The 27,854-nt window shown below is 38.0% G+C and overlaps 2 protein-coding genes across 4 annotated transcripts; both read right to left on the bottom strand.

The window, feature by feature from the left end:
* Window positions 1-359: 359 nt before the first annotated feature.
* nufip2 (nuclear FMR1 interacting protein 2) lies at window positions 360-11,860 on the bottom strand. 3 transcript variants are annotated; one of them, XM_063894986.1, is made up of 4 exons: window positions 11,437-11,860; window positions 8,001-9,695; window positions 6,849-6,881; window positions 360-5,721 (listed from the first exon to the last, which is right to left on the bottom strand). In XM_063894986.1, the coding sequence occupies exons 1-4, from the start codon at window positions 11,600-11,602 to the stop codon at window positions 5,669-5,671; spliced, it is 1,947 nt and encodes a 648-aa protein (XP_063751056.1). In that variant the 5' UTR covers window positions 11,603-11,860; the 3' UTR covers window positions 360-5,668. The 3 variants fall into 3 exon arrangements, with proteins under 3 accessions (XP_063751056.1, XP_063751057.1, XP_063751058.1); XM_063894987.1 differs by having other exon boundaries at window positions 508-5,721; window positions 11,455-11,857; XM_063894988.1 differs by lacking the exon at window positions 11,437-11,860 and adding an exon at window positions 10,899-11,369 and having other exon boundaries at window positions 508-5,721.
* Window positions 11,861-14,876: 3,016 nt separating this feature from the next.
* Window positions 14,877-27,786, bottom strand: glra4b (glycine receptor, alpha 4b). The gene is given in 11 exon segments (XM_063894733.1): window positions 14,877-16,024; window positions 17,312-17,407; window positions 17,948-18,106; window positions 19,457-19,671; window positions 19,776-19,913; window positions 20,466-20,548; window positions 22,436-22,457; window positions 22,460-22,658; window positions 24,657-24,724; window positions 25,491-25,618; window positions 26,351-27,786. Coding segments are annotated over 11 exon segments (1,437 nt in total). The 5' UTR covers window positions 26,410-27,786; the 3' UTR covers window positions 14,877-15,754.
* Between the last annotated feature and the right edge of the window lie 68 nt (window positions 27,787-27,854).

Genomic DNA, 27,854 nt, shown 5'->3' with positions numbered 1-27,854 from the left:
AGAACTATAAATATATCTCAAAATGAGAGGTGTTACACTATGTTTAGGAACAAAAAACAGTTCACCCTAAACTGGATTATTGTAAAGCACCTGAAACTAGCTGATTTGTATACAACAACTAATTTTGCTTCATCATTTGAAAGGTGTTGATGTTTTGTTCAAATCATAGAAGGAAAGGTATCTTAAGATCTATGTAGTGGAGTAAAGTCAAATATTTCCTTTGAAATATATTGGAGTAGAAGTATAAAGTAGCACACAATAAATACTCCAGTATTATAACAGTATACATATTTAAATATCATAGGTAAGTTCATATATTATATTGCCTGATCTTAAAGTCTTGTGTTGAAGAGAATCAGTTTATTTAAGGTGTTTTATTTCCGATTGCTCACATGATAAAGCGGTCTCTTCCTGGTATACAATACAAGCCGATATACTGACGGTATGAAATATTTAAACAGAGCTGAAGAAATGCAGCACACCACACAAAACACAGTATTCTTCATGAAAATTTGACATTTTAATGGAAACTAAAATTGTGAACACTGGAAGTTTTTTTTATTTTTTATATCGACTCTATTACATTGTTTGGAGTTTGAGGGTTATTATCATGCTTTTAAAAAAAACAAAAAAAACATTGTAATGTGACACTTCTGTTAAATTCCAAACAAAAGAAATAAACAGACTGCTCACTTAAAGACGTAAAATGTCGACCTGTAAGACAAGTGAGAAAGAAATATGATGTTGCCTCATCTTTTAGGGGGGCAAGAGATGTAAAAGTGAAAAGAAGGAGCAGACCAAAAAGAAATCAACACGCACAACAGCCATTTGAGATGACACAGAAACAAAACCAAAAGATGACTCAGCGCAACACATGGCCTCTTTTCATGACTGAACCTTGTAAAGACACATGGTGCCTTTTTTACATTTTTTATTCATCATGTGTGAACTGAAAAACACTGTACCTCTCGGGTGTCTTTAAATAAAACAAAAAAAAGCCCCCTAAATTAAAACATTTCCACAAAAAGGCAGTTTAAAAGAAGGGACAGTTTTTAAGTAGAGCACAAACACCAAAGTCCAGCATTTCCCATTACAGACGATTGATTACTGGATGAAGAAGAAGCAGCACTTCTGGTATTTGTTTCATCTTTTGCTCTCACACACCGTGAAATAACTCAAAGTGACATTCAGCTGCTACAGTAGTGACTTCTGTTCTTCACTAAAACCTCCAGCCTGTTATGACATCATCAACACGTGTCTCCGGTCTGTGCGCTTGCCCTTCACTAGCTGAATATCTGAGTAGTGTACCTTTGGCGAAAGCAGATTTCAGAGTTGTTGAACCGCACTTTAATACCTCACTCCCTCACAATATGATCACTACAAATAGAAAATATATTAAGAGGATCTCTGGGATGCAGCGAGTCTCGATCGCTCCATCTCAACTATCTGAAGAGTTAAAGTAATCTGTAGAAAATCTGCTGGAAGAGTTCAAACACATTAACGGTGCTATTGTTGGGGGATAAAATAGTTCTACATCAGTCTTTATCAGTAACTTAATCATCTAAAACTCACAAAAAAAATGAGACATCTTGATTTTCTGTATCATTTATTCCTTTTAGTCTCATCCTACTTGTGCATCTATGGATAAATTAGGTTATAACTCAAAAATAAAACCTTTTTTAAAACACATGTTAAAACATTAATTTGTTAAATCAGTTCAAATCAATTATGTGCTACTTCAGACATTAACCCGACAAAAGCACTGGCTTGAGTATACGCCAGCGAGAGCTCGTCGTCCGTCCCATTCAAACTGATTTTGGCTTATAGGTCACACAATTCAGAACACAAGCCATGACACATTTCCAAACCTACAAAACACATCAAATTCGCATTGCTTTCAACTGTGTCCATGTCGCTTGAAAGAAGAAATTATAGGATTAGCTGTAAGAAGACTTTAAACAGCATTGCAAATGTTACAAAAGAAGGAAGAAACAAAGAAAAGAAAAATGGCACGGATATATGCTGGAAGCAGATTTTAAACAATCAAAATTGCTGTAAAAGTATATATTTTTCACACAGGCACCTGAACATGAGACAACAAATGGGGAGGGGGGTGGGGTGGGGAGATCTGAAATATATATAAGGAACTTGCATATAATAGGAAGAACTCGCTATGCACACACCCAAAAATACAACGAGGCCGAACTCGTCACTCACAGCCTAGAAGCCTGCATCAGCGTCCTTGAGGTGATTGCACATCCTGAGGGGACGGAGATAGAAACTCCACAAGATCAGTCTTTACTTTTCTCACCAGTCACGCAACCCCCCCGCCCCCCATCACTGATTAGCCATTTACTCGGCTTCAAGAACCTGTTTTTGGTTTGCAGGCTACAATGCTAAACAATAGCTCTATCTTTATGAATGCATATTCAACATAGCCTTTTTGCTGTATTAAGTGCTTGAAAAGACCATCCTTGGGGAGGGAGGATGGGGGACTCTCTGATTTCCCTGTAAAAGGACCATCCTCTCGAAGAGCAAGACAAAATATTTTTTTTGTTTTGTTTTCAAAGTAAAAGGTCATAAGACTACAGTAACAACACGTAATACTCGTTTTAAACACCCTGTTTTACATTTAGAAGCCTATGGATGCATCCCTGTCCGTGGATGATAATGCTTTCAGCCTGAAACATTTTGGCATGTACCATATGGGAACCTGATTGTGTTGATTTGTTGATGGATTATGGACAATCAGAAGAAATGTTATTGTGAGGATTGTGTAACTTAATGCCGGATTAAATGTCATTTTCACAAGCACAGAAAAAAAAACACAAGTCTAAATGCTAATGGCCGATGTTAAATCAAAATGCCCTTGCTTTCTCATATCAGATCCAACACAGTTGTTAATATACTCAGAGGGCGCTTTTCCATCACAAGCCTTACAATGGAAGCCAAAAACAAAGCGGTTTGAATAGCTAACTGAGATGAAACATGTTAAATGTCAAGACAACTGGCTCTGCACGAGTACAAGCTGCAGCGCTGCCTAACCAGGACACGGTGGGAAACCAGTGTACTTAAAAGCTCATACCCAGTATGGAGCCGGCCAATAGAAACACCACTGATGCCCAGCAATAACAAATCAATAGGTACTTCACTATGAACACATGAAGGAGAAAAATGAATCATCAAAATTGCAAGATAACAGTACAGTATACATAGAAACAGCGCGTGGAGCAATGTGCTTTTTTCTTTTTTTTTTAAAGGGCTAAATAAAAAAGGAAATATTTGTAGAGCCCCAAATGACAACGACAGCACCTTGCACACCATGACAGTTTTCCTCCAGAGTATTTGGTGTTTTGTCATAGGAGACTCTATATAATAGGACTTCAATTAAACATTTCCAATCAGAGTACATTACATGACAGGGGCCGTTTGGCGAAGAAGAAATAAAATAATAACATAGTCATGGCTTTATTAACACTACCTGAGTTACATTTAATAATTCTGTATTTATTTTTTTAAAGTAACAGCCCAGAGCCATTCTTTCAAGGAGTATTTCTTGTCAATACATATAGAGCTCTCTTGTAATTAAAAGATAAAAGCAATTAATTTACATAAAGTGCTATTGATCCACACATTAACCAAATCATATCTTCTAGAGCAGTGGTTCCCAGCCTTTGTTGTCCCGTGTACCCCTTGATGAACCCCCTCACTCCTCGGAGATGATTTGCCTACATTTTTTCTCGCCTTAAACCCTTTGTAATCATATTTAACACAACAGCTCCTTAAATGAAAATCACTTGGACAACTTGCCTTTAGTTTACATTTACAGTTTCGTCATCTTTCGTTTAAACTACAGCTATTAATGAGATGCGCGAGCTAGCTTGAGTTGTATAAGCTATGATGGCTCTGGGGGCGGGACACCAGGCTTATGAAAATTGATTTTAAAATGTTTTTTGTGTGGAAATAAATTGAAATCCCTCAGTCTTTCTGCATACCCCCCGCAATCCCTCAATTACCACTAGGGGTCCCCACTCCCCCGGTTGGGAACCACAGTTCTAAAGAACAGAAACGTGGACAGTTCCTTCGCCATGTTGGATAAAGCGATCCTGATCTGGAGATGGTGATGAGAGTGATGTCACAGCTGGCCAGTTAGTGAATTTGGGCTCCCTAGACTTAATTAGATCTTTTAACGTGAGCTCTTTAGCAAAATCCACTGTACGATTTGTGCAACAAACTGAAAACGCACCAAACCTCACCAGCATTTGGGAGGTGATTTTGTAGCTCCATATAACCCATTACACATTGTCTGGATCACACGGTGTTATTGCACACTGGTTTGCAAATGTAAAAATGTTAACAGTAAAAACATAATAGTATAATTCATCTTCACATTTTAACACAAAGTGGCGAGTTGGGGAGGGGAACCAAGATTAGTATTGCAATTGTTGTTGTGTTGCGGTTATCTCTGTACGGCAATGAACACTGACCTCTGACGCGTTCATCCCCACCAGTAAACATGCAAGAAATACAATGCCGTAAGACAGAAAAGTAAAAGACCAGATGCCGAGTCAGAGAAACAGAAATGAAAATCAGTCATAAAATAACACATGTTCCTTTGACAATAGGAATTGAACAGTTTACATAGAAAGAAATGCAGGCAAAACAAAACATCTGTATGGACATCCTGAGTCTCGCTGCTGAACAAAGAGCACATTGGTAGCCCTTGCTCACTCAAGTTAATTCCTTAATCCAGGATTCACATACTAGAAGGTTTATATGTATATGAATCTGAATTTAGGACTTGACCTCATATCAATCGGCATGAAATGTAGTAGAAGCCGTAAGATGAAAATATGTTGCCTTTAACGGAGACCTGATAAAAAAAAATGAAATGAAGGGGCGTAGCTTTCCTTCAGATTGGGCACTTTTGTACCTGTGCTCTGGGGTCTGCAGGGCAGATAACACATTAATGTTAGGGCAGACAAATAGACGAGTAGAAAAAGAAAAAGCAAGTGTTTAAATTCCGGGGCTCTGATTTTCCCTAGAGGACTTAAGACAAGGTTCTCCCTTCCTGGATGGGACCTCACCTCTGAGCTTCCAAAGATCTGTACTCCACAACTTCAAGGCATTCTTTGCAAAGTGTGTTCTCCTTTTCTTCCACGGTAGATTCAAGCTTGCACACGGATGTGTATGTAAAACGTCTAACATATCTACAATGAACTCATTTGAATGCGTGAAGAAGAAATGACTGAGGCATCCCAAAGTCAGACTGACGGCTGCCGCAGTTCAACAGGATAAAGGCTTAGGGAGGTGCAATCCATGACACCTTCCTTTTGTTGAACTCCTGAACGTCATCCTTTAGGAGCCACTAGACAAACAACTAGCACAGCTCCAAAGTCTCAGTAATCGTGTTGGAGAGGCACCGATCAACTCCTAACGTCCCTCCAGAGTGTGTGTGTGTGTGTGTGTGTGTGTGTGTGTGTGTGTGTGTCTGAGGCCCCTAAAGAAGTCTGTTATTCCATCGGAGATTCCAAGGAAAATCTGTCATGCTAAACTATCAATGTTTTCACAGTTGTCACTTTATCTGTCCAACAGGATTCAGGACTCCAAAAGGTAGATAATCGCAGCACCCAGAAGAGAAGAAGGTAAGTACTGTAGAGCGTCTACCTCACTGATCAGGTCCATCCTTGGTCTCATCATAAACCACAACTCTTTTTGGATCTACAGCAGAGGGGGGGAGAAAGGTTAGTTGCGGGCCAGTGCATAAAAAAACATGAATAATATTTACCAATAATGAAAAAGGTCAATAGGTATTTTCTCACAGACATAATAAATAGCATATTTAAGCTCTTTTTAGTGATAACTACTTTATGGAGCAGATGTATACACATTTCTGCATCATGTGTGCCCCTCTGATTGTAGGAATTATTTTCTAAAATAATTTTAAATGTTTCCAATTAACATTTTCAATAAAAAGGTACTGATATTGGATGTTAAGATGAGTATCATTAGTTTGCCAAAATGTCAATGATGTTGTAATCATGTTGGTCTAAAACCCCAAAAGAATACAGGAAACACAATCCTATAAATCTAAATAATGGCATTGCAGATAAACTTAGTATTTCAGAACTTCTTTTACTAAAAGAAAAACCCTTTTTTGTTGAGAAATATGTTTATTTTTCTCCAAGTCGAGTAAGAAAAGTACCTTGATTGGTATTGGCAACTTAATCATCAAAACGTACTCCTGAAACCATTCCCAGCCCTGGCAATATTGGCTCAAATTGTAATTTAACCAGCATCAACACACTGTTTTTACTGTACTGTACACCAGCATTGAAGGGATTACCATGTGATGTTGGTCCATGAAATACAGCGATCTGTACCTGAAGGGCTCACAGTGGGCTTTAATAATTCTGTGCACCTGCTCTATGGTTAAACTAGAACAGAAGTGTTATTTGGAGTGATTTAGGGTAAGGAGTTTACTATAAAAAGTTCAGGGTCTTTTGCCATCAGGTTACTAATATTGAACCAAAAGTTAGCCAAAAAGTGAAACATGGGCAAACATTTACCATCTTCTCATATCTTTTTATTTATCCATCTCATATGCAGGTTTGTTTGTGCAACATTTGCATCCCACTTAGAACTGAACCAAAATAAAGCACTTGGTTCAGCACATGTATGCACACAAGTAACCTCAGACATACAGAGACTCCCACCGGAACAAATGAGTTTTCTTCTTTCACTTATAACATGTTCTGACATTTCTAGATCTAATTGTTGTTGAGACTGAAGGACCTAAACGTTTCTAAATGGAAGATAACGAAGTGAGAGCTAAAGGTTCAGCTTACCTTGTTTTTGCAGGCTGAAAATGAATTCCATTTCTGTTGAAGGAAAACAGAACACGCATTATTTCAAGTCATAAAGAACATTTTCAGTAAATGCAATACTGTTCTGTCATAATATTAAACGCAACAATGCATTAATTTATTGTTAATAAATACATAAACAGTAAAACAGGTCATTTCTTTTGACACTTAATGTTATTATCCTTAAGATTTTAGTAAATCAAAATGTAGGTAAGTAAGCCTCCGCCATTCCCGCACTAGATTCAAATTACATTAACGCACAAGAGGGATTCCAAGGAAACTATGCAGCACTTAATCCAGCAACAGTTTGTAATTTGATTCCATTTTTTCCCCTTTGTTTAATCTCCCTAAATCGGATAAAAAGATCTATTAAGCTACTACTTCTAAACACAGAACATGATTTCAGAATGCGTCACCAAATGCCAAAAACAGCTGCTTTAACTGAAACTCTGAAAAAAAAGAGGAAATGTATTTGTCACAGAGGTTAGCTCGAACTACGATGTTCTTCAATAATGTGTAGGATGTGGGTCGTTTTCATAACATCATTTGAAAGGCAATAATAGAGCCAGCAAAAAAAGGGCTGGGCAATATATCAACATCTGATAATACGAGACTTGATTTTGGATATTCTATATACACATAACATGTTCTATCTGTTTTATTATTTACTCACGTTGTCATCATATCCACATTACTGATGATTATTAGTCAAAAATGCCATTGTGTCAGTATTTTGTTAGAGCACCAACAGCAAACCCTCCAATAATGTCACAATATCTATATTGAGGTATTTATTTATTATTATTTTTAGTGTAATATTTGGTCTTCTCCATAGCCACAGTGAGCTTCAGGATAAAGACTCACAGGCTACAGGCTGCACATTTACTTCTCAGAAAGCTAAACTACTGTAACAGTCCCCCTGCTGTCATGGGGAATACTGATTGCACATTGAACGGCTTATAACAAGATTGAAATTGTAATTGTTTTTTGACGTTTCTTTACTAAAACAAGGAAAGTTTGGTGGCACTGTGAACACCCACTTGTGTCCCCAAATCAACCTGGATATAAATCTTAACCATAACAAATTAAATGGTTATAACTAAACCGCTAAAAAGAGTTAGTAGTCAAAGTTACCTTTAGTGTGATAAGTGACAGCAGCTTTAATATCGAAGGAGCCCCAGCTGCACCTCCTGCCAATGTCTTTAGTGTTAGCCTGTTGTTTGGAGGAGCCAAACAACACAGTGGTTAGCTGGCCCTGCGCAGGCTTAGCACCGGTGTCTTTACTGGCGGCAGAAACAGCAGAACCTGCACCCTTGGCCTCAACTTTTGTCTTCTCCTGGCTACATGGTTGCAGCTTGATATCCTCCTCACTCATCATACACGCAGGAAAACAAGCATTAGACGCATTGCAAGGAGCACAAGTCCTTTTCTCTGGGTCTTGAGCCAAAGTACCAGGCTCTAAAAAAGATGGGCCCACATCAAAGCAGGGCTGGGCAGCCTTGGCAGCAGCAGCCTGACACTCGCTTTGAGGTGTGACCACAGTAGTCTTGTCCTCTGCAGACACCTGGCCACCTCCTCCCTCTGGCCCCAAGTTAGGCTCATTGATGAAGGAAAGCCCCCACTGATTCTGGAAGATATCTCCCAGGGCTTTCTGATTTGTCTGAGCAGCCGGGGGGTCGAGGTGACGAGCACTAGGGAGCACAGGTTGCATATTTAAAGGGTAAATTAAAAGAGTACACTTCCTAAGCTCATATGATTCTCCATCTACAGGACTGGTTGTAGAGCTACAGTTACTTTCCAAAGGAGATGCTACATTCTCGCCACTTGAGATAGATGGGGCTGGTGGAATACTACTAGCAGCAGGAGCAAAGAAGGTACCCACTGATGGGCAGCCGTTTCCGGTTCCAGAAACAGGGCCATTAGTAAAGCTAGCTGAGGTGATAGTTTTCATAGCAGACATGGGGACCTGTGACAGTCTAACCGGAGGAGGCAGTGCCTCTCCTCCACCTTGAGCTACTTTGTTGAGGTTCTCTTTTACTTTACTTGCATAACTGATCTTGGGAACAATTCTTGCACTGCTATTGTCCACAGGAAACACCGGAGGGGGCTTGAACAAAGTCCACGAGTCCTCTTTTGAAGGTGAAGAAAGCTTGGCTTTGTGCCTTTCCTCAGTCTTTTTACCAAAAGTGCCAGTTGTTTTGCCATCAGAGTTTTTCCTCTGAGATTCACCCATTGAAGCCTCTGATACAACAGCCCGTCGAGCTGTTGACTGAGCTTCTAGTTTATTTGCTGCTCTAAAGCCATCAAGTCTAGAAGTAACTCCTTTCTCAATTGTCTCAATATTAAAAGTCCCGTGTTCTTGTGTAGTGTTGCCCTGCTGCATGTCTTTTTCCTTTTCTCTTATCACATTATCAGTGTTCTTGGCATTGTTACATCTGGCCTTGCGTTTTTTCGGAGTAGTATATCCACCCTCAGAACCGCTGCCATCATTGTCCTTGCTAGAATAGCCATTTGTAATTAAGCCACAGTTTACAACGCCATTTTGAAGCAACAAAGAGTCTTTTTTATCCAAAGGTTGGCCCTCATGATGATTCAAATCAAGAGCCTTTTCTTTGTCATTTTTAAGGTCCATATTCTTGTTGACGTCCAGTCCTTTGTTGCTCAATTTTGGAACAGTCGTGTACAGCTTTTGGGATGATTTCTGCTTCGCATTTGTATTACTTGCGTGTCTGTTACCATTGCTGTTGGGGGGATGTGACATAGGAACAGTATCAGACAGATGTGGATTCTTCTCCCCCTCCTCCTCACTGATGTTTACTTTTTTAATGCCTGAAAAAGAAAACACAATCAGTTTATGATGAAATGATACAAAACTTCAACCATGTGTTAAACTAGCTTAAAGAGAACTGTCCCAACTGGTACAGGTAGTGTATACAAAAACACTGTGCCGATTACTTGGCAAAATAGACTTCAAAATATAAGTCATGCAAAGGTACAAACTATTTTTAAAGCAACAATGAGAAAAAGGACCTGCCTTAACTCCCAGAACTTACAAAAGGATTAGGATTCTATAACTGCTATAATAGTCTTTTTTTTATTAACCCCATTATGAATTATCCAGCTCAATCACATTTGGCATAGCAACTTCCGTCTTATACAAACCACAAATATATACATTTTTGTATATTGTTCAAAGTTAACTTTTTCTCCTTTTCAGATAAATGATAGTCAATTTTTAAGAAAGCAATGTTGCCCAATATATTTTATCCAGGAGTAAAAAAAACAGCTAAATTGCCATTGCTAGTTTACATAGAAGTGTTAGGCAAAAGACACATTCCAAGATGAGCTGGGTGATCACTGTATTTAACAAGTTATAAGCAATATACCTCACAAAAGTCAATTGCATACTGGAATGCTAAATGAAATGATCTGACATCAAATACCAGTTGCTGCAAGATATAAAGGGAGGGTTTACAGCAGCATATATGACATACATTTGGAGTGGCAGTGAACCAGAAATAGGTCTATGCATTGCACAGAGCAGAGACATGGGCACGGCTGCGTCAACGTAGGGCTTCGAATTCAATGGTGCTGTCCCTCATGTCTGCGGGCACAGCACACAAGCTCCTCCATACAGCCTTGCTTCAATCAGTTGTATTGTACAGAGGCGTATTCTTTCTTATTTGCATTGCCAGCAAACGTAATGTCAGCGTAAAATGCAGTGTCTGTCTGTCTGGTTGCAGCAAACCATATATTGATCAATTGGTCATTATAGAGTTGCTGCGTGGCTTCACGTTGACTGGACAACATGCAACAGGCCTGTCAAAGATGGCTAACGTTAGCTAATGTCAACTAGCCAGGGACTCGTTGGGCATTAGCACGCCCTGGCACCGATAGTAGTCGGCTGTGCCATAAGACAGCCAATTTAACACCAACAACATAAGTAGACAAAAGAGGCCAACGGCAAGTCAGTGTTGCAATGTACCGTGATTAGGGGGAAAGTATTTAGTAGCCAGGTAACTGTAGCATTACCTCGCAGTGATATTCTAACATGGCCGACAGGAAATGGCAGCTCAGAACATTCCAGTGTAGCCGGCTCGCTTTCCTAAAACTGGACACAAGCATGTTGAAATGAATAAGGTAGAGCTATGCCTACTGTCGAAAGCGAATCGCCATGCACGTATAGTGGTTAATGCATATATAACACATGGTGACTCAGCCAGATTTCTGAAAGTATTTAGTTTCATTTGCCATAGAAAAACGAGTGTTGAAACCGGCGCACAAGGTCAATCCCCGATATGTCAAACCAGCGACAACTGTCACGCAACGTCAGCTAGCCACCAAGCTAACGTATTGCATGGTCTCTGGTCCGACAGTGGCTAACTGTCGGTCCATTGAGTTAGCCATTCACCCACTGTAGCGTTTCTCAAAGTACCCAGAGCGACAGCAAATACTTTGATTAAATAGCTAGCTGGAATGCTAAGCACTCAATCTCGGCAGAGTTAAAAGCTAGCAAATGCTAGTCAACTCGTTGACATTAGCTGAGTAAGGCTAGCAAGCGTTAGCTCACTTTTCCGGATGGCCCAACCTGTTTTCTTCGTCTGCGTTTCCTGATGCTGGCGCTGGAAGTGGCTCTGATCATTTTTTAGACAAGTTGTATGTTGAGTAGAGTGTCTGTCCTCTCCGTGGTGGTTGTATTGCCTTTCTTGTGCCCGATCTTTGGGCTGTTCCTCCATTGAAGTGTAGAATGTCGGACTTGTTCAACCAATATGTTAGCTCACAGAGTAAGTACGGGATAGTCCAATCACTACCAGTGTGAAACGGAAGCTATTTGAAGCCTCTGTAAACGTCAGCAGTAAACGTCTAAAAATGGCACTGTTTTGGGTGGTCACCGCCACTAAACTCCCTGTCTAGTTTTTGTGCTGAGATATGCATGGGGTATTTTGCAGAGCTTTCTCGATCTCGGAAGATGATTCAGACTAAAATAACGGACACGTGATAGAAGATAAAAAAAAAATCTTTTCGGGGTGGGGTTCGTGTGTGAACTAAAATCATATGACCGGAGGCGCTGCCACGTCTCCAGCCAGTGGACACTTTGGTGGAGGGTCCCTGCGAGAACAACCCCTCTCAAAAATAGAGTAACAACTTTAATATATCTGTAATCAAACATTCTTAATTCATTTCTAAAAACTTAACCACACGTCCAATAGAAGAAAAGTATTCATGTTGCTGTTTTTAAGGTAGTGGTTTATTTAAACCACACCAATTTAGTGTTTTTGCCTTTAAAGTGAATTTTAATAAATGTATTATTCTTCACAAATCAACATATATAATGCACTCTGATATATGTTATCACTATTTACAAAACATAGATGTGACCTGAATTAATTATACGTTTTACTAATCGGGCTTAAAATACTTTATTTGTAACCATTTTCAACTATACTTCTTTCAACAATTACAATAGCTCTGGTTTATAACTAGTCAAGAGCATCAATGAGACAAATACAATTCTTTATTTTTCTTTTCTTTATTTTATGACACTAAGATTGTATTAAGTGCAGCACAACGCAACATGTATTTTAGAAAGTGTAGTAATGAAGCAATATAAATGCATTTTAACTCACTATGATTGCATAATGCACTATAGATTTAGTCTTCAATAAATACTTTAATCATATTTATGTTCACACAAGTAATTAATGCGTCATATTCCACCAGGAATGTGTTTTTTCATACTTTTACTGTGTGTATGTATATTAATTTGTTCAACTTTATATCCCGTCACAAATATCAATTTACACATGTGTATTTACATGTGTGTTTGCCTACATGCAAAAACACATAGGGATACATGCTGTATGACTTGGATTACATCCGAGGATTACATCATTGCAAAAATATGCAGATAAACAAACAATATTTAATGTTTCTTTTTTATAATTGTTCTATTTTGATCTTCTTTCACAACTTATTTCCTTGTGTTGTTTATCTTTGTACCACCATACACCAAAGTATATTCCTTGTATGTGTAAACGTAACTGGCAACGTTGACACCCCCCATCTTAATTTTTTCCATAGATGTAGTTTTATTATAACTCTTGATAATAAGAGTAATTATTAGACATTGCGTATTTCAGTATTGTGTAAGTAATTTATCATTTGTAGGGAAAAAGGATGGTTTGTTTAATTTATCATTTCACAGACTATACATTACATATAAATAACAATAGATCCTGTCCTCACATTGAGTATTATACTGTATGTGGCTTATGTGTGGCAGAATGCATCGTTGCTCATGTGTGGAATAAAACAGACAACAGTACCCTCTTGTGGCAGACACAAAGACTCGGGTTTTGTTCACTGCACTGTACTTCATTTATTGAGTCTCTCTTATGGGATACGTTTTGGTTATCTAATTGCCTTTATGTATATTTTTTTGTGACTTTTCTTTTAAGAATATTATGGGTGAATACCAGGAGTTTAGAACACTGCAAACTGTTTTCACCCTGTTTTGCTTCCCTTTATCCCATCAACTCAGTACGGACAGCAAAATAAATATTCCTAATAAATATTCAGTATATAAATGGTGTTTTTCAGTTACATAAAGGTTGTTCAGATATCATGAACTGTATTTTGTTCATCAATATACATAATATTTTCCATTGACATGATGAATCCTTTAATATATATGAAGATGTTTGGTCCATCCACATTTTTCCAGAAAATGTATCAAAATAAAGTAATAACACGTAAGTACTATGACTTTTAAGTGAGAAACTATACGTCATGTCTTTTTAAAGATAATCTTTAATATTACTTCTTTATGCCTTGATTTACTAATACTCTTTAATAACATGCTCTACTATAACTTCTTTACTAAAAAACATCAAGGATCACCATATCGAATTACAGTTTTAGGTCTTTTTTAAATGCAATACTTTACAATTACTTTAATATTTTTCGAAAAAAAATTCAACTATGACTTTCCCAATTATAGTTTTGCCTAAATATTGTTGTTAACATACTACAGTAGACTACTACTGTTTTATTTTTCGAAATAATCTACTTTTTTATGACTTACTATACAATTACTTTTGCCATACTATGTATTTCTATGATATTATTTGACAAGAGTTTTCTGTGATCGGACATGTACTATTGCTAATTTTAATATCGTTTAGGTGTGCGATGCTATGACTTTATTTTGATGTTTCTCAACATACTACACAATATTATATTTTTAAAAACTCAACAATAAATAAATGATTAGCATTAAATCTTGTATTTTTAAACACATTTTTTTGTTATATGACAACATTTCTTAATAAAACAGCAGAATGTATATGAATCTTGTTCAACAACTTTATCTCGCAGTAAAGAAATGTTCAAACATTAAATACTTTTTATTTTTCAGCGTTGATGTCTGCTTATTCTTTAATCCGGTACCCTCATTATTTCCTCACTGCTATTTATAAAAAGAGATCATTGATGCTTCACTGAGAATTAATGTGCTGATGTTGGCAGCCATGTCTTCCTACTGAACTGTATATATGCATGTGGCAGCTACATTTGGAATCAAATATTAATATTACAGCTTCACTTTATAGCAATATTTTTTTTTAAATCAAGCAAGGTTTCTAGAAATGTTCTTTGTCTCCAGGCATCCATTCACATAAATTATGAACAATTATAAACCTGACAGGTAAATATATGAAGAAAAACAATTCTAGCAAGATTAAGCTTTTTACCATTGAAGAATTTCATAGTTTGAATTTCATGGCTGATATTAAAATCCGATCCTTTGATTTAGACCCTGGCATGCTGTTGTATTTGCAAAGGCAAAACCATAGACTGCAAAACACATGTTCTTATTATGTATTAGGGTTAAAATGAACAGATATTAAATGTTTTAATATGACTTTTCAAAAACTACACAATCATGCATTTAGTATGTCAAATTCAAGCATTTATTTTGTATTGACCAACAAAGGATTCCCTTGGGTACTTTTTTTGTTTCTAAAGAAAAGAAAAACAAATTCTCAGGGTGTTACATAGTCGGGTTAAACACCGATACACCTGGCATTGTGCAAACCTGAGGAGAACTTAGCACAATATGAAAACTGTTCCCATGTACCCTGATTTTGGTTGAGATTGAATAATGATACAAACAATATCTACTATATTTGGCAATGTCATTATATCAATACATAGTAACATCATAAAATATTTGGACAATATCCATCACTTCTTTAGGCATTAAATGCCTTCATTTGAAACGCATTTAAAAAACTGTTTATTCCAGCTGGTATTGCACATAGGAGGGTTAGAAATTTGAACTGATAAATATCATATCTTAAAGAAATAAAAAGTATTCCATCCTGGGACCGCAGCCTAATAAAATAAAAATAAAACGTATTTATTTCCGTTTAATGTATTTCCTAGGCCTGTAAAGCAAAGTTGCAAGTGTAAATCCTGCGTGACATGTTATGTGTCTTGGTGGTAAGAACCCTATGTTATGGGACACAGTTGAAACCAGGAATATTAGAATAAAAAATGTATGCCTGGAAAGGAAGTGCTACAGTGAAGCTACAGTATCTGGCCATACAGACATTTCCCATAACAAATAGTGAGGTGATATACTTAAGATGCGTACTGTACACTGATGTGCAATGTATAAACCATCAGTGCGGGGGAAAAGTGCATTTCTTTTAAATTATTCAAAGTTTAAAGAAGCCCATGAATGCGTCCATGTCATAGAAATGTCCATGGCACTGGACATGCAGTCACAACGCATCTGCATGGCTCCGCTGAGGACTGTAAATGTTTCAGTGAGGAAAGCAGGATTTAAAGTATCCGCTGTGTTTGCGATTCCAGTCTTTGAGACCTCACGGCACGGCTAGAAGGTCTTCATGTCGTAGAACTTTGTAGGTGAGCCAGTACAGGACATTAAACATGAGGAAACTCATGGGGAAAACAGCTCGGGCGATGGTATCAATCCTTTTTGCTCGATCCACAAAGCGCTTGCGGATGTCATAGAAACCCAAACCAGGAGGTAGATCGGCAGAGACCGGTGCATCCATTTCCGCCACACCTACTGATGACAGAGCAAGTCCATAACTCTGGAAGAGGAAACCCTGGTTTGCCATTTCATCCTCCTGGAAAGAAAAAGTCCCAGTTAAGAATGGCCCAATTATTAAACCCTGAACCCCCATGCTCTTAACTTATGCCACAAAGTGACTGAAAGTGAGTCAAAGATTTGAAGTGGTTTACACAGCAATCATCATGTTACCTTGGAAATGTCAAAACATGTTATCTACAGTTGTCAATTAATACATTTACACATTTTTGCCAAAACAGCACTGTTAAGCAAATGAAAAAGAGATGGTGGATAAATATTGTTTTTTCATTTTGCTTAATGCGTGGTTTCCCCTCATTTCATTTTCTATGTTAGCATCTTGAATCATTAATGTTTCCGTGTGAATTAAACATGCCATGCTAAACTCTTTGTGCCAATCGTCCTTGTTTATGACTTTTTAAATGCTTCCCCTGCTAACTCTTTTGTTCACGCCAAAATGCTGTTAATTTTAGTTAACTCCCTCATACAAAGTCAGCAGAAATGTTTAAGAAAGTTCAGAGAGCACTCAAAAAAACTGCGGGAGAACCCTAATGCACTGGGCGACCCTTAGGATTTACTGGGGACTCTCCGTTAGTCTATGAATGTGGAGATTTAGGTTGAGCTAAAACCTTGTACTTTGACAATCACACACCTTTACACTGATTGGCTGCTTTTAAACTGTATCAGAACCAAAATCAGGTTTACTGCCTCGTAGGCAGTGGTGTAAAGTAACCAATTAGACTCACTCAATTACTGTACGTAAGTACAATTTTGAGATACTTGTACTTGTTCAGAGGTATATCGTGTACTTTTACTCCACTACATTTATTTTGTTCCTTTAGTTTACAGATGTTGTTTAATGATGATGATTTAATGAATGAAATATAATCAATCATTAAATATTTTAGTTACACCAGGAGTAAATTCACCAGCTACCCTGCAGTATACAAAGTCATTAAAACTAGCTGCACCTTTACCAGCTTTGATAACACTTTAATGATCAATAATGATAATCAACTCATATCATATATATTATTCTGAAATGGACCAATCTGCATAATGAGTACTTTTGATTCTGGTACTTTAAGTCAATTTTGATTCCAATACTTTTTGTACTTTTACTTGAGTACAATTTTTAATGCAGGACTTTAACTTGTAATATAGTATTCCTAAACTGTTACTGCCAGTACAAGATCTGAGTACTTCTTCCAACACTGCTAGTAGGTTAACAACATCAACAAATTTGTTGCAAGAAAATGCATATAAATATACAGCAAAGTTAATACAGTAAGACTATGACACTAGATGAGATGGTGACAGTACGTACCTTTGCACAGGCGGAACACTGCTGGGAGACATTCCCGTGAGGAGTATTGTTGCCTGACATGTTTTTTCCTTTCGCCTTAGTGTCACTGCTTCCCTGCTGATAGAGGGAGGGGGGGCACACAAATGTAATCAATGAAATCATCAAACAGATTGCATTGATTTGCAAACATGGCACAGTCCTGTGTGTTCAAATCCTCAAAGCATCTGTTGCAAACCGAGTGAACACAAGTCTGACATTAATGTGAAATGAGACCACGTGGCAGTGCATTCAGAGCCAATTTCAGCGACGTCGCACGCTCCTGACGGAAGAATAAGAACAAAGGATTCATGCAGATGTTTTGTGCATTGTCTTATAAATATTACAAGGCATTAATGAATCCTGCAGCTGCTGTCCCACTGCTTCTTTTTAAGAAATATTTCATGTTCAAACATGGTTTGGCCTACTTTGTCTCCCCTGTTTTTCTTCAACAAGATGCTGAGAACCGTGGAATAAGGTGATGGTTTGAATTAATCACAGGTCAGTGCTGTCTGCAGTCATTGCAATGTGCATCTGAGTCGTGCAGCTCGTGCATGGCTGGGCTCAGAGAATAACAGGTGACAGGCGCCCGAGGGGGCTGAGTGGGTGGGTTGCACTCACAGTTCTCTGACGCTGTTGCTCTTTGAGCTTCTTCCTCAGTCTGAAGAACTCCTTGTGCTGCCGTGAAACAAAATTAACGGCTGCATACTCCAGCAGTGCGGCAAACACGAAGAGAAGGCACACCGCCATCCAGATGTCTATGGCTTTCACATAGGACACCTGTGACGAGGTGAAAATCAGATCAGTGGAATCACTTAGTTAACATGAGGGCTCATGCCATGTTAGGCAGTGACATGAAAGACATGGTATAACAAACTCTGTGTAAAGAGCTACATGTTAGATTACGTTGTGTTTCATTGGTTTTATAAAGAGGTGGAAGAAGCTTTATATAACTACATTTTGAAAAACTGTTCTGTAAAAACAAAAAAATACCTAAAGATATTTTTAAAGACCACAAGATTGGACCCTATTAGCAAAAACATGAATTTTCTTTTTAAAATGTGTTTGTTGGATCATTATCAACGAGGCATTTATTTTGTATGTACTTGTTGGCCAGAAAAGTAACTAGTAGCTATAGAAGTACAATACATGCAGTACAGCATAAAAAAAATCCAAAATGGGCATCATTGATCATACAAGGATGAAAAACACATATCAATATACTTCTTCATTACATTTCAGTAAATGTTTGTTTATTCAAATGAATATTTTCATCAAATGTGTCTTTATCAAATCAAAACAACTGCTGCAGAAACATGCATAAAATGCTGCATATATTTCATTTATGTAGTGTTAACTGTAAAGCCCCTCAGAAAGCTGGACATAATGTACAATATATTATTATTATTATTATTATAAATATTGGATTAGTCTGAAAAAGGCCTTTGTGCACAATCCAATGATTAAAGTTCAGAGAACAATCAAGCATAATTATAAATTGTGTTTAATGATTTGACTTGTAATTCATTGCTTTTACATTCTAGCATTACTACCTTTAAAGGGACAAAAGACAAAATACTTATGTGATATTAACATTTTGTAATGTTTTATTTATTTGATGTTATGCTTCAAGCGTAAGATCTGTGCTCGTCAACAACTATTGTATTTACCATGCAGTCTGTCTATTCAAAGTTCAAAAGCATTAAAGACCAATCTTAACCCAGTAAAACATGAATTGGTACATTTTAAATGAATAAAAATGATGTGTTTTTCCCCTTTTTCCATTATAGTGAAATGAACATCTAAAGCTGATCTCTTAATATAATTTTGATTTTGGGGTGAAATATGAATTTAAACCTGTCCAATCTGTTTCTTTCTTGAGATAAGTAACATGTCTGCTCTCAGTGACAATAAGCAAATGACAATGCAGTCTTTCTATTTTTCCACACAACTAAGATTTGACAGTGCTATAAGCAGATTATAACACATTATGAGAATGTTTAAAATAAATAATAGACATGGGTCGTCAAAGAGTGTTACAAAAAAAAGAACAAGTTCTTCTTGATATCATCCCGGAATATATAACATACAGTGACTAACTTAAAGGTGTCCGAAAGATAACTCTCTGACCTTTGGCAGGGAGGCCCTGGAGCCAGAGCTCTGCGTCGTCATGGTGAGCACCGTGGTGATACCCAGTCCCACTCTGGCCGGAGCCGCGTCCATGTTGATCCAGAAGGATACCCAGGACAGGATGACGGTGAGCAGGCTGGGGATGTACATCTGGATCAGGTAGTAGCCCATTTGACGCTCCAGGTAGAATTTGACCTCAATGCAGGTGAATTTACCTAACCACAGGGGGAGATACAGGTGCAAACTGACAGTCTTATTAGAAGTTGATTTACAGAACTGATCGAGGATGTTGCTCCGCAGGTGGTCACGTGTCCTGTACCTGTGTTGTAGTGCTTGGTGCAGTAGCCCAGGCCTTTCTCCTCCTTCAGCACAAACTGAGGGAGCGTCAGATCGTCGGCCACCTGTACGGCCCCCACATCCAGCCACTCGAAAATCAGATCGTTCATGGTGTAGCCAACTGCAGGAGGACAGAGATAAGGGATGCAGGTGCTTATCCATCATTCTGATTTCAATTCCCTGATTAAGGATGCTATTTAGGTTTTAGAGTCGTATGCCACATGATTTGAATTATTGTACATAGAACTCCAATTGTACTTTTCAGAGTCTAAATATGATAGTCTAAGGATTTATCTAAAAGAAAAATTGAGTCTGTTGATTCAATTAACAATCAAGCATTGTTGATGAAAGCTCGAGTTTAGGAGAACAAATTGATCGGTTAGAAGAAAAATGTAAGTATAGTATCTACTGGTATAATATCGAGTGGTTTTATACCACAACCTAATAGTTCATTTTCTATTTTCATATTCATTCCTATTTTTACTCTTGTTTTTATTATATATTGCTCTAACATTTTGCCATACCTGTTATAAAGTTATATATATATTTTGTTATGTTATGTGAAAGCTTGCATCTTTTTTGCATGTTATATTTAATTTGATTTGTTTTGGTTATTTTTAAATGATGCATATTAACTCAAGTTATTCAGAGTGCATTGGAAAGATCCACTCACAGCTCTCCAGCTGCATCGTGCACTTCTGGCTGTCCATGGGGAAGTTTTTCAGATCCATGGGACAGGAAAGGACAAGTGTCAGCCTGGAAAACAAGAACAGGAACACATGAATGGCAGTGGGATGGAGTGTAAAATAAAAAGGTGATGCTCTTGTACAAATACCCAGCTAGCACACAGCAGTAACCCCCCAGCAGCAGCCACCCCCTGCCAATCTGTCAGTCAAACCCTTTCCGCCGACTCCCATTACCCTATAGTCACAGGAAGCTGCTCTGACTGTCCTTTTCTCCATTTTTCTACTCCACTGCACCCTGGAATAACCACACAAAGCACTGAAAGGTGACAGGCAGATGCCAGCCTTTATGGAGAGTAAAATGGATGAAAACATAGCCCAGAGAGGCAAGTGAAAAAAATGTTGATTATTTCTTAAAGTCTGACCTAAAATGGTTTCTCTTCTGGCCTAAGAGCGGGGGGGAATAGGCTTTTTGCCAGGATAATGTTTTAATGTTACATTTGGCAGTGGTTTCTTATTTTTCCCTAGTTTTGGAACAAAGAGGCTTAAGTTAAAAACTCCTTCTTGACCTTAATTAGTGTGATTTTTCCAGGTAAGTTTGAATTTCTCCCCCCAATTCAATTTGACCCTCACTTAATACCATCATGAAGTCTTGGCAGGTTATTTAGCAACACTTTTATTCAGGAGTATATTATATATATATACTGTATATATATAGCCCGACCCAAAAAAAGGTCACCAGCCTGTGGGGGGCAGTACTATGGTCTGGGGTTGCTGCAGTTGGTCTGGTCTAGGTTCAGTAACGTTATGTGCCCAAAGAATGAGGTCAGCTGACTACCTGAATATACTGAATGACCAGGTTATTCCATCAATGGATTTTTTCTTCCCTGATGGGCACGGGCATGTTCCAAGATGACAATGCTTTGATCCATCGGGCTCAAATTGTGAAAGAGTGGTTCAGGGAGCATGAGACATAATTTTCACACATGGATTGGCCACCACAGAGTCCAGACCTGAATCCGATTGAGAATCTTTGGGATGTGCTGGAGAAGACTTTGCGCAGTGGTCCAAATCTCCCGTCATCAATACAAGATCTTGGCGAAAAATTAATGCATGACAGAAATAAATGTTGTGACATTGCAGAAGCTTGTGGAAACGATGCCACAGCGAATGCGTGCCGTAATCAAAGCTAAAGGCGGTCCAACGAATATTAGGGTGTGTGACCTTTTTTTTGGCCAGACAGTGCGTATATATATATTTAAAGGATTTTATTCATATACAGTAGAGGGGTACGGGCAAGGGCTGTCAGATATCACATACACTGACTTTTGTCCCTTTTTTTTGAGGCATTGTGTCTTTGACTGCTCTCCTCTTTATTCCATCAAGAAGTATGGTGAATAATCTCACACACATGAGCAATAGGACCAACACTGTAAAGAAGGGAAATTAATCTGATTCAATATTCTCCAGTACAGTAGATATAGGGGCTTGCCTAATGTGAGTAAGTGCATAAAGGCAGATTTGTTTTATATTGTGTCAAAGGTGAGGTTGTTTTCAGGTTGATGCATCCTACATTCAGTTGTTCCTCTTACAGTTCAGTGAGAGAAGCTACTGTTTACTTAGTTTCACAGGACTGCTAATAGAGCCTTACACACGGCTTCATCTTTCTATATTCCAATGAACACCATTACGCTACAATTCACCACTGCTTTAGTGCCACATTATGACCCAACTCTGTTTTAGCCCGCAGTTATTATTCACAGTGCTGGTCAACACAATGACAGCTGAACTGAACTGGAGTGAAACAAACATGTTGGAATATCCTCAGTGGTTTGAGACTACAACTTCATGTTCTGTTGGCGACCTAAAAAAAAACGCCATGGAGCTGGATTTATATTGCCTAATGGAGGTACATCCTGGTGTATTATTAACATAGAACAGCTTTATAGATCATAATCACCTGATGCTGTAGAGGACGTTCCGTTCTGGAATATCCGTAGCAGTTTGTTGTCTGTTGTAACCTCGTGAAAGTTAGCTCCCTTTTCATTTGCAAAGAACAGGTCAGGCTTCCAAATGGAGTCCAACATGGAGGGGTCCAGGTCAAGAGAGTCATCCGGATATTCCTTATAGGCCAGCCGGGGGTCATTCCACTGCTGTCGCAGAAACACATTGAGCCGGTAGTCCTGTATAGTATTAGACATAATAAGGATTACTTTTAAGAGTTATAAATGGCAATAATATATAGCCATAAGTGGTTGAATGTTCTTTTCATAGTAGAACATTTACATTTTAAAGGCAAATTATGTTATGCATTGTTTTATTCATTATATATTTTTAATTTAGTTGGATGATGTTATTCTATTTTATGTATTTTAAATTAATCCCTTGTGTTATTGTATTTAAATTGTATCATTGTATTACATTTTATTGTTATTTTATCGTTACAGTTTTTATTTCACAGTGTTTTATCGCTGTTACTGTTATTATAGCTACCAAATGCTCAAATTGTTAATTTGTTGACTTTTTCTATTTCTGTTTTCACAGTCCACATAATTGTTTTGCTTGTCAGTTATCTTCAAAGCAAATTGCACTGCACTAACCTGTACGAAAGGTGCTTAAGAAATAAAGTTTGATTTATTGAAGGCATTTCACTCGCTGAATGTGCTGACGTGGATAACTGCTTCCAGCTGACAATGAAAAGTGACGCACACTGAGATTATATCTAATCAAGCAGAGTAGACTGGGCTCTGGTTTCAGACAGAGGGTGAGAAAAATAAAGAGCTTTTTGAACATTAGAGGTACAAACTACAATAATGAGGGCCGCTTTAACCTAACTAGCCCTGTGCATCACTTTTTACTGTCCCCTGGAAAAGGTTTCCTTATAAGGTTGTGTTATCTGTATATGCAGGTCACGCCAGTGAAGAATTTTGCTTGTCTGTTTGCATAACTCTATGCCTCTAAGTATCAGTGAGAGGGCTAAGATCATGTACACTGGAACAAGTCACAGTCCAAAACAAATGAACCTAGAGCACATGTCAGCAGGCATGGGGCGCTGCGCGCGCACGCACCCAAACTCTGTGGGAGCAAAGATAAATAAATGAATGCTGACAAACAGACTTGAGTGCTCATAACCTGAATGACAGAAAACCCCACTTACAATTTCATTATTTAAAATGTGATGGCTCTGCCTAGAGGTATTTTTGTAAAAAGGATGTCTTTCCAAAGGAGTAAAAAAACAAGACCTCACTAAACCCACTCACTTGGGCCGCTTGAAAACACGATTTGTCCTTAACCGACAGAGATGGTGAGATAAGAAAATCCAAGCTGACATTTTGTAATGAACATACAAAATGGTGTTGAAAGCCATAAATTAGTCATCATCTAATGACAACATGTGTAGGCATCATTAAACTCGCTCTAAAGCGAAGAAGAGCCAGAAAATAAACAAGATCTGATAGTCTTACAAATCAAAACTAAACGATGATAGACTAAGCTGGACAGCAGTTTGTGAAGTAGGTTAAAATAGCATTGTCTCTTTCAGCCGCAGTATAAAAGTGATTATTACAAATATCATTCTGTAATAGTTCGTAAAGCATAAAAACTACTTTCTGTTTATGAACTTTTGTATTTATTTAAAGAGAAGCAAAGTTAAACACCTCTCTGCTTTGTCCCACCACAGTTAAGACATGATTCTTACCTACATAAATCAGTGGCACATATTCATGACAACCTGTGACATACGGATGATCAAATGACTATTAAACTGCCTGCTACAGACACCTGAATTATTTTTATAGCTTCTCTTTTAACCGTGTTTCCTGTCAAAGTCCTGACAGGAAACTTTTATGAATGTTATGCCCTTGCTCTGCCATCTTTAGAATCATGTGGAAGAACAACAGGTCTCCATCAACCCTGTCAAAACATTTGATTTCAACAGGTAAGACTTTGAACCTAGGTTTATCCAATGTTGAAATTGGATTAATTTATAGATATTACAACATATTTAATAAGATAATGCCTCATTTGCATACATACAAATAATGTGTCTGGAAACATCACAACAATAATAAGGTTCTTAATGCAAGTGGAGAAGTTTTATGGTGACAGCCATTGGTAGATACTTATTAGCCTCTTCTTCCATATATATCATCCATGATGCGTATCATAAAGAAAATACTCACCATGGTTGTTTCAGTGATGGATCCGAAGCTGTTGATGAAGATGTTGCAGGTGACGTTGACAGGAGGACCTGACAGAAGCAGATTGTCATCACACATTACACTCACAGCGATTTCTTCAAAAACAATCCTGATGTTTTCCTGAGCAGACCGCATGAAGTATTGAGGCCAGTGAAGAGCAGAGTATTTCAGGCAAAATCTCTCTCCTTTGCTCACTCCCTTTCATATTGTGCCATGTTGTGTCCTGATAAATAGACTTTTCTAAGAGAGGCAGCATGAAATTGTGTTGTCATCTGCAGTACGCTCCCATTAGTGTAGTATCCGTGGACCAGCGAAAACTTTAAATATTTTAGGGACTCATTCCTTCAGAGGCAATGATTTATTGATTCTCCTTTAGTTACATTAGTGTATTTATAGATAATCAGCTGGGATTTTCCCCATCATGCACTGACGAAGATGTGGGGCAAGCATGAAAAAAAGATGTGTGACCCCCAGAGAGTGAGGCGGGGAGGGGGGGAGTATGTCAGAGAGGATTTGCTGGCTTCACTCACAGCGACAGATCTGCATTGCACTGAAATGGGCCTGTGGGGTCACGTATGAGGGGAAGTGCACATCCATGACAAATCCACAAGAAGTCAGTGTAAAATCGTCATTACCTACGGCTGTGGGTCAGAATAAAAACAGTAACAACACATGACAAACACAAGCCTGCAGCACCTCTTACTTCCGACCCATCTGTGGGGTGGTTTGTGCTACTTCACTGCTCAGATTGTTACGCAAAATCACAGTTGCCCCACACCTGTCCCGAGCCTCCCGCTGCATGCCACACCAGGTTACCTTTGAAGTTGGGTCTGATGCGGGCGTCATAGCCGGATGTGCGTCCCATAAGTTTGTCCAGAAAGTCGGACGGGGAGGGTGGCTTGGCTGCCCTGCTGGGGAGCTTTATCTCCTTACAGAGCACAGACCTGCAGGGCGTCGGGACAACAACCACAGTAATTATGAATACATTATTATATTCCCTGTATGTTCATTAATTATGTAATTTCATAAATTACAAACAAAAAATAAATAAATACAAATCTGGATATACTAATAATAATAGTAACAATATATTTTATTATATTAATTACCAGTACTCATATTTTTGGGGTTGAATCATCTTATATAACTCAAATGTTACTTTAGGAATGATACCTGTTCTACAAACGATGCTACATATGATTATTTAACTAATATGACTTTAGCTGGAAGAGTGCACGTGCTTTACAACTGAATTAATTACAAAACATGTATTCTTTAACTGTTAATAAATGTGTTATATACTGTATAGTATCGAAAATGATATTAATGATATCACTATTTTACATTTTGTTATTATTATAGACAGACACGGTTAAAACGGTGATATTATCTAAGATTTTTTTTTTCATGCTGTTCAGTACTTTCCTATTATCCTCTGACAATAATCAACATTTGTGGTCTTTGCATTATAAATTACAACATATTTAATGCATCTCACTTTCAAGAGAGGAATGATAACATCTTTGTCCTTATTTATAATTACATACTAGTCAATAACCCATTTAAATACAGCACTAAGCCATGCCTTAACATCTTAATGGCTGATTAAAATGGATACAGATTCACCAACAAATAAGTTCAGCAAGGTTGACAGAAAACTCAAAATAGTCGCTTACCTGCCATGCAGAAAAATGAGAGAAGAAGCCCAAACTATACACCAGATGTGCAAAGGCATTTTAAGTTGGTAGGAAGAACAGATATAAGACAAATGGAGGGAAGAAGAAAAAGATAAGAGCAGAGAACTTGTTGTTGCTCGTCAGACAGACTGTGTGTTCTGGACTCGGCTCAGCCTCCCTACTCCCTCCCTCTCTGCAGGTGTAAAACACAGGAAGCAGCTGCTGTATTATTCACAAAGCCTGGTTTGTGTGGATGTCTTCAAGCTTTATCTCTTTTTCATGGCCATATGCATGTTCAAGGAATTACTGCAAGAATATTTAAAGAGACAGGAGCTTTTCCAGATCAGAGTGGCCAGCGTCCCCCTCTCCCATCAGGACATCAGATTAGCAGGAATAGCTACTTTCACTATAAAATCTAACTATTTATTTGAATAAGTATTTGTATTCAAGGATAAACAGTCAAGTATTTTAAGCCGGTGTTTAACTAATGACCAAATATTGATAGGTGTTGACCACACAGCCAGAAATAAATACATTTAATCTACAAATAATTGTAACCTCTATCTTTGCATACATGAAGATTATTATTATCCTTAAAGGTCAATTCTACATTTCACTTAATTTTTTTATATTATGGTACTACGTTGTTGTGGCAAAAAAGAAAAACCCATTAGTATATAACATCGTTTAGGGTGCATACGTCTACAGATGTTAAAGAGATCTGATCATTGCAATTAAGATTTAATGGTCTACAAATATAAACCACATTTAAATCACATGCTCCTATTTAGGACAAATTAAGAGAAAAAGCAGCTAAATGTAAAGCGAGATTGTTGTTGCATTAAAATGGGATGAAATGCATTTATATCCACTGATTCAAATGTAACACCTTCCTTTAAGTGTTAGCAAACATCCAGAGGTTATTTATGTTAAGCAAAACCATCCCATGTTTCCCCGTCTAATTATTTCCTCCTCAGATCGCCAGGCGAATTCAAATACAAATGTGGAAGCGCATGTTTATTCCTCCGTACAGAGGGGGAGGCAGTTCATCCATTTACTCATAAAAAATTAACGTCAAAGATGGGCGTTGGGACGTTATGGCTGCACGTGTTACGCCTCACACTTGAAATGCTGTTCACCACACCAAATTGTCAGAAATGATAAGAAATGTGAGGGGATGCAAACATGAATGCAATCCTAATAACAAGAAGCCCACAGCAGGGGAAAAAGAAAAACCCAGCAATGTTTCTGCATGCTTGAACATCTTTACCTCCGGACAGGATAAGTAGGCCAAGCTTCATTTTCAGCGTTGTTCTTGGTGGAGCGCACATTCGCTTAATTACATAAACTGTGAAATGTAGATGTGCATGTCAGGTGCCCTTTATACATCCGCAGGAATACAGTGCTTTTAGCTGAGGCAACAGTAGACCTTTAACATCACCTCTCTCCATGTTAAACGGTCTAATCTCTATAGGTCACATGGTCAGTTTGCCAAACAGCTCGC

This window comes from Eleginops maclovinus, chromosome 11, assembly GCF_036324505.1.
Source record: "Eleginops maclovinus isolate JMC-PN-2008 ecotype Puerto Natales chromosome 11, JC_Emac_rtc_rv5, whole genome shotgun sequence".
Taxonomy (NCBI): domain Eukaryota; kingdom Metazoa; phylum Chordata; class Actinopteri; order Perciformes; family Eleginopidae; genus Eleginops; species Eleginops maclovinus.
Note: the sequence above shows the minus strand (reverse complement) of the source record. Positions and strands in the feature narration are given on the sequence as shown.

Coding starts and splice junctions, on each gene's coding strand:
- nufip2 (XM_063894986.1), bottom strand. CDS start 11,602: ATGGAGGAACAGCCCAAAGATCGGGCACAAGAAAGGCAATACAACCAC. Junction 9,696..11,436: donor AGGTTGGGCCATCCGGAAAA/GTGAGCTAACGC, acceptor TTTCTTTTTCAG/GCATTAAAAAAGTAAACATC. Junction 6,882..8,000: donor TGTCACTTATCACACTAAAG/GTAACTTTGACT, acceptor TTCCTTCAACAG/AAATGGAATTCATTTTCAGC.